This window comes from Limulus polyphemus, unplaced genomic scaffold (assembly GCF_000517525.1).
Source record: "Limulus polyphemus unplaced genomic scaffold, Limulus_polyphemus-2.1.2 Scaffold974, whole genome shotgun sequence".
NCBI classification, from domain to species: domain Eukaryota; kingdom Metazoa; phylum Arthropoda; class Merostomata; order Xiphosura; family Limulidae; genus Limulus; species Limulus polyphemus.
The window spans coordinates 229,065-236,446 of NW_013666584.1; the positions used below are offsets into that span (position 1 = coordinate 229,065).

Genomic DNA, 7,382 nt, shown 5'->3' on the forward strand with positions numbered 1-7,382 from the left:
AAGAAGACATAAAACATTGACAATTTAGTATGCTCTACTTTACTGTTTGGGAACAAAGAATACATAAAACATTGACAATTTAGTATGCTCTACTTTACTGTTTGGGAACAAAGAATACATAAAACATTGTCAATCCAGTTCCTTAATTTAAAAACATCAACTCGAGGTACAAAACAAACACAATGGTAATTACACCAAAAATATGACAATCAGAAATAAATGTTTGTTTGTTTGTTTGTTTTTGAATTTCGCGCAAAGCTACACGAGGGCTATCTGCGCCAGAAATAAATAATAAGTAAAGAATTTGAATACAAAGGAAGAACAGAAGAATATGAAAATTATTTAGCGCTAACGAAATAGTTAACATTAAAATAAGTTTATATCAAATGAAGAATATGTATTATTCAGAGACATTGTGTTTTATTATCTAATGGTGGTTCACAATGTTCTTATCCGATGAACATTTATAATTATATCCCGCTTCAACCTTCGAATTATCATCTAAAGAATATCTTGTTTTTATAGCTTCAATTACCACTAGGACAATATTCAGTTATTACCCTCGCTCCCGGAGGAGGAGGGACGAGGGTATTGCAATTGGGTCTGCGTGTGTCTGTCTGTCTGTTTCCGCAGGGGTATCTCGAAAAACTAATAGACCTATGTACACAAAAACAAGATGGGAAGTCTGTATGGGGTAGTCCTCCGAATTTGGTACGGATCCAAATCCGGATTGTGTATCACTTTGAAGCATTTTTTTTATAATGGGGGGGGGATAGGATATTTTCGCGGTTCTGGGGTTAATAATTCTGTAAAGTGTGATCGGATTTGTACCAAATTTCATGGGCATATTAACGTTGAGATTTCTCATCACACCAAAAAAAAAAAATATCCGGATCGTTGATCATTCTGGATCCGAGAAGGATTTTCCGAGTTTTCGAAGGTGTAGTTTGACGTTATCCAATATAAGCGCAGGCAATCTCGAAAAGGAGCGGCGGGGTTAGGGTATGTAATTTATCCGATTGCTCTTGATGTTATTGTTTATACATTATTTTACGTGACTCGTACGTTATTAGGGGTCCTGAGACCAACAGCGTAATGGGCTCTCAAGCAATACGGCACAAAATTAGATTATCAAAATACCCCCTAGGACTAAATATCTGTAGCCGAATTATATCAACTTACGTCATCAGACTTGGACAGGTAAGGGTTCCACCTGTATCCTGCTGCTATACAACGTACGTTTTCTACTGGCTGTACTGCATCATGGCCGACTTGGTTGACGAACACGTCCCAGTTGTGACCCGTGGTCTGTTGCAAAAAGGAGAAAAATCATTAAATTATGTCTCGAGATGTGATATTTCTTTCTTACCGAAAACCATGAGAAATTCTGATAACCAAATCGTGAGCCGAATTTTTGTTTTACAATTGTCTCTTAAGAAACACATAAAACAGTACTTTGTGTCCTAAAAATAAACCTTTCTAAGCACCAAATCCCCTAATCTTTTGTAACTATTATACTATTGAATTTATTGTAAATAAAACACGAGAAAGAACTTCGGTCTTCGGATGTTGTAGCTTTCTGTTGCCTTCATCTAATACTTCTAGTCACAGGATACATAACCACGGTTAGCCTTCATCTAATACTTCTAGTCACAGGATACATAACCACGGTTAGCCTTCATCTAATACTTCTAGTCACAGGATACATAACCACGGTTGCCTTCATCTAATACTTCTAGTCACAGGATACATAACCACGGTTGCCTTCATCTAATACTTCTAGTCACAGGATACATAACCACGGTTGCCTTCATCTAATACTTCTAGTCAAAGGATACATAACCACGGTTAGCCACTAGTATTAATCTCTGTTTCAGTGAGTTTGTTTCAACCTACAGCTACAGAATGAGTTATCTTTGCTATGTCCACCGCAAGGAATCGATTTTGTTCGTTTGTTTATTCTTAAACGCAAAGCTGCACAATAGGCTATCTGTGCTGTACACATCAAGAGTATCGAAACCCGGATTTTAGCGTTACAAGCCTTCAAACTTACCACTGAGTTAAGATGACGCTGTTTGGTATAAGTTCAAATCAGGACGCACCTCGTGTATCTACAAGCTTTCTTGCAAACAGTTTGCAAGACTGTGATATTATAATTATTGCTAACGATTCCAGCATCTTGGAAAGTGCGGTCAATGAACAGATGCTCTGCAATAAAGATAGCTTGTGGATACACAAGGTGCGTCCCGAGTTGAACATAACCGCTGATCCATCTGGGGACCTAGAATTAGTGCAAAGATAAAAACCCGCTTCAGATTTTCACGTTATGGTGCAATTGCAGTATAACAAAGAGACTCGGTTTTGATGTCGTCGTAATAATAATAATAATAATATACGAGACTCAACTTCTGTCAGTATACATGCGTGAACTTCTGTAGGAATACATGCGTGACATGACAAATACAGCTTCCCCAACTTATAAAACTTGGATCAGTAATTTTTCTCTATTTACAAAACTACTGTTGTTTGTAGAGGGAGTTAACGTATTGCAGCTGTAACTCTGCATAAAAACATGCCAAAAGTCTACATGGAAAACTAAAGCTATAGCTACATTTATAAGTTCATATGCACTTGTCTAAAAAAATACAATAGATACTGATATATATAGAATAGTCAATAGTTCAAACCAGGTTTACTCACAAACGTTGGGCTATAATTGTGTCTACTCGTATAGCTAACGTTATAATTTTATCTTTGCAAATAAATCAGACATTATAGATGAGCCTCTAAAAATTTAGAATAACTTTGTGTCTTGATACAAATCTAATGCCACAGCTGTGGTCACATGCAAAACTAGAGTTATAGCTGCTGTTTTAACTGCATATAAAACACTCAAGGTAAAATTATATTCAAAATAACACTTGCAAAAACCGGACAAATTTCCAAAGTGTACAACAATAATATAAAGTTGGCTTATTCTTCTGGAATATGTCTGTTCTAGCACAACCATTTGTCCCCTCATTCATTAAACCTAGCTTATCTATTTTCTGCTTTAGGTTTAATACAGTAACGTTTATTGTATCAGGTCGCTGTTGTAATTAAAAGGTTCTCAAACTATTTTATCGTGTACAAACGAATCTCGATATCCTTTTCGTTAACTAGCGCTTGAGATCTAAATATAAAATAACAAAAGCTTTACTTTTTGTTACTAATAATACATGAACCAGGTGTGAAATATGGCACGGTTCATCGAACGAAATGTAAGTTTGAAAAACATGATACCTTACTTACTCGAAGTTCATGACCTGTCAACAATAGCCTACGCTTAGGATCGTATTCAATGTACTTCATCAAATATATCTGATTTTATTCTTACACTTAATATAGATTTAACCTCGGAGAACTAAGTATGGCGCACATCCTCAGGTAACAAGTTGTTTATTCGATTATAATACCCTATACTTACTATGTTTCTGTTCGGAGAACTAAGTATGGCGCACCTCCTCAGGTAATAAGTTATTTATTCCATTATGATACCCTATACTTACTATGTTTCTGTTCGGAGAACTAAGTATGGCGCACATCCTCAGGTAACAAGTTGTTTATTCGATTATAATACCCTATACTTACTATGTTTCTGTTCGGAGAACTAAGTATGGCGCACCTCCTCGGGTAATAAGTTGTTTATTCGATTATAATACCCTATACTTACTATGTTCCTGTTACGTCTTCCCGATTATGATACCCTATACTTACTATGTTTCTGTTATGTCTTCCCGATTATGATACCCTATACCTACTATGTTTCTGTTATGTCTTCCCGATTATGATACCCTATACCTACTATGTTTCTGTTATGTCTTCCCGATTATGATACCCTATACTTACTATGTTCCTGTTACGTCTTCCCGATTATGATACCCTATACTTACTATGTTCCTGTTACGTCTTCCCGGATGTCTCAAGTACACCTCAATCCACGTGTCACTGAGACTTCCATCTTTGTATTCTAGCTGTCGCTGTTTAAAAGGTCATTACGTTAGAAGTATACAATAACATAAAACTGTCGAATAATTTTCCAAATGTATTAATAATTTTTGTAAAACAGTAAACAAGAGTCAAACGTGTTACGGGTACTTTTTACCAAACTATCGAAGTATCAACGAAATAGTTTATAATTGCATTGGAGAAACATAGTAACAGTAACCTTTAAATTCCGTGGTTTTTCGTTGTGAAATATTTTGCTCCAAACCCAGTCTGTTTTAAAACGTGGATCATTTTCAAGTTGATGCAAACTTTAGTTTAATTTTTAGCACTTTTTATTCGTGTATATTTGGAAAGATTATGATTTATCTTTGAACTTCTGATTTAATACAGCATAATAAAATCTTGTAACTTTTCACCTCTAGCCTATATGTCTTGTTTAATAATCTACTGAACGGAATTTAAAGGTTACTGTTACAATGTTTGGGTTAAAATACTTCATAAAGTTTTCAAGACTGCAAATTCGTAGGTTTAAACCTAACATTGTGGGTTTACAGTAAAAAAATCGACATCAGTTTCAAGAATGCAAGGTCATTAAATTTTAAATTAGCATCATGTTTTAGAGTAAAACTTCGTAAGACTATTTCAAGAGTGCAAGATCGTGGATTAGATAAAATGCATATAGTTTGTAAGAAATATTTGCTGTCAATTCCTTTTAATTTGAAAAACTTGTTGTTTGAAAGCTTTAAAAGCTAAATTATGAAACAATAACGAATGCACTTGTTTTTAGTATAGAAAAATAACACAAGAAAAGGGTTCTAATCCTGTATTTCTTCAGTACTGTTCCAAATATATTTATCATTGTATAAAAAATATTTCTAAAAAACCTAATTGCGTCTCTAATAAAGAACTTAACAAAAATATTGAAAATAATTTAAATCCCTTCAAAGAGTAGCAATTTCGTAATAAAACTGCACTGTACAAAAATAAAAGAACTACGTAAAAATTAGGCTTAAGAGCTCATTTAAATTAAAGGCATTTCATCACTTGGCACTTGCCTTATATAGATTATTGAATTCAAAAACTGAGTTATTACCTCTAATTTTAGGTTAATAATACAAAATAAGCATGAGTTTTAAATATCAACGCTTTACTATATTAGTGCTACTTACTAAACGAACGTAACCTTCTACAAAGGACTCCAACTGATCAAACGAAGCGATGGCTTTGTATTCATGAACATCCTCTTTCTTATAATCGGGTTGTATAGTTCCACATACCCACCGGAAATTTCGTTCTTTCTTGTGAATGACAACAGATCGACCTATAATGCCATTTTGTCCAAACAGTGGTAAATTACTGTCTTCAAAGTCAAGCCTAGTGACATTTTTATTGTCCAGCAAGCCGTATTTTCCACTGAGATCACCGACCTCGTACTGGTCAACTGTTCCCACACCTGGAGCGGGACCAACAGGTACATTCACCTGAAAGGGGTTGAAATGACCATAAACTGCATCACTGGTACAGGGAAACTCGAGATCTTGAGGAACGGAAACCTCATGAATGTGATAGCCACTAGCCAGTCCTGCCATTCCTCGGAAGTCTACCTTACCGTAAGTCTGGTCGTGCGTTGTTTCTTGAGAAAATTGTATAAGACCTGTAACGTTTGATTCTACAGCAGTGGCCACCGACCAAGTCTTAACACTAGCTTTTATCCCTCGAAATGGCACAATCAAAGTGCAGGCCAGCCTATCCCCACGATGATGAGGAGCCAGGTCATCGTGTAGAACGATGGCACGTCCCACGATTCCGGTGGGGCCATCCAGTGGCAGTGAAACATCCGTGTAGAAAACCTTGTTTTGGGTGCTCCCTTTACGAGCAGCCACGGTGATTTTTCTTGATTTCCCTGTAAGGTCACCGAGAGAACATCGAAGAGGATTCGCTGGGTGACATTCTCGATTGTATCCCCTCTCCAACCCTACCCTATATGGATTGTACTGTTCCCTCACACTCTCACAGCGTTTAGACCAGTTATAAAAGTCTCTGCCCGGAGGGTCCACATGAATTTCCCAACGATGATTTATTGTATTATTCAGGGTTCCATCAGAGTAACTGAACTCGCCAAATACTGTAGTCTCAGACCAGGGGTTGCCAAGTTCCTGCCGGAACGTCACTTCTCCCACCACAGGAAACACGAACCTAGCCACTGCCGTGCGAGATTTTGTGGGATAATTAATATTGGCACAGATCCATCGGGTACCATTGGGTCGATGGATCACCACTGATCGCCCAATAATGCTATAAGTCCCGAACAGCGGAAGACTGAAGTCGGCATAAACTCCAAAATGAAAGGTCGGCAGAAGCCCATCGTCCAAGAGGCCATATTTCCCACTAAGATCTCCCACCTCATACATGTCATTTGTTCCAGTACCTGGTGCTGGGCTCAAGGTCCTATTCACTTGAAAAGGATTGAAATGTCCACCTACAGATTGGCTGGAACAAATGTCATCATCCTTGAATATTCTTGGGGGTACAGGAAACTCATGGACGTGATAGCCTGATCCCCGACCTCGAAGATTCTTCAGACTGACCGTGACAATTGTTGGATCCATTTTGTACCTCTGACTAAATCGAATAAAACCAGTCACGCCATCGTTGTTGAAAACTGCTTTCACTTCACGAGGTTTGACTTCGATTATCTGCGCACAAGCCACGATACGGAATGCGTTTTTCTCCTCGAACAGTGCCAAATAGAGGCTCCTGTAGCCATCTAGTGAGGCAAACTGCAAGTTTGTATCGATAAAGAAAGCTTGGGAGTACCTGGAATTGGTAGATCCCACTTTAATCTGACCGTGCTTCTTCACCAAGTCGCCAGCCTTACAGTTCTCATGGTTTTCTTTGGTGCAGTTCGTATCGTCTATGTTGTTTGGGTCATACAAAATGGTTAAGTAGTCGCATCTATCCTGTAGGCGACGAATGACCGTTCTGTCCAGTATGTCTGTGACCAGTATCTTCCAATCATGTCGAGACGTGGGGTTGTAGCCATCCCCTGTGTGAAATAAAGTTGCAGAAATTGTTGTGTCTCCTAATTCACTCTGCCGAAAGATTACCCTACCAGCCACTGGCGAAGTAAACAGTGCCTCAGCAGTCTTGACGTCTCCTAGGTCCACGATATTGGAACAAGAACGAATGTCTTCTCCATAATCAGCACTACGAATTAATAATGATTTTCCCCAAATTCCACCAACTCCAAGAAGTTTGAGTTCTTTGTCCAAAAACACTTGAACTGTATCGTTTTCAGGAGGGACCACAATATTTCCATGTTTACGCGACAAATCGTGGCGCCTGTATGAAAAGAAAAAAAATAAAATAAAATAAAATAAAATAAAATAAAATAT

The 7,382-nt window shown here is 37.6% G+C and overlaps 1 protein-coding gene across 3 annotated transcripts in view; it reads right to left on the minus strand.

Annotated features, from left to right (window-relative positions):
• The window catches only part of LOC106461508, a 49,586-nt gene that overhangs the window by 17,954 nt on the left and 24,250 nt on the right, over positions 1-7,382 (minus strand). For all 3 annotated transcript variants that reach the window (XM_022388481.1, XM_022388482.1, XM_013921330.2), the window contains exons 3-5: positions 5,157-7,329; positions 3,933-4,019; positions 1,183-1,308 (exon numbers count right to left, since the gene is read on the minus strand). In XM_022388481.1, the coding sequence (XP_022244189.1) occupies positions 1,183-1,308; positions 3,933-4,019; positions 5,157-7,329 (2,386 nt within the window). The remainder of the gene's footprint in view (positions 1-1,182; positions 1,309-3,932; positions 4,020-5,156; positions 7,330-7,382) is intronic.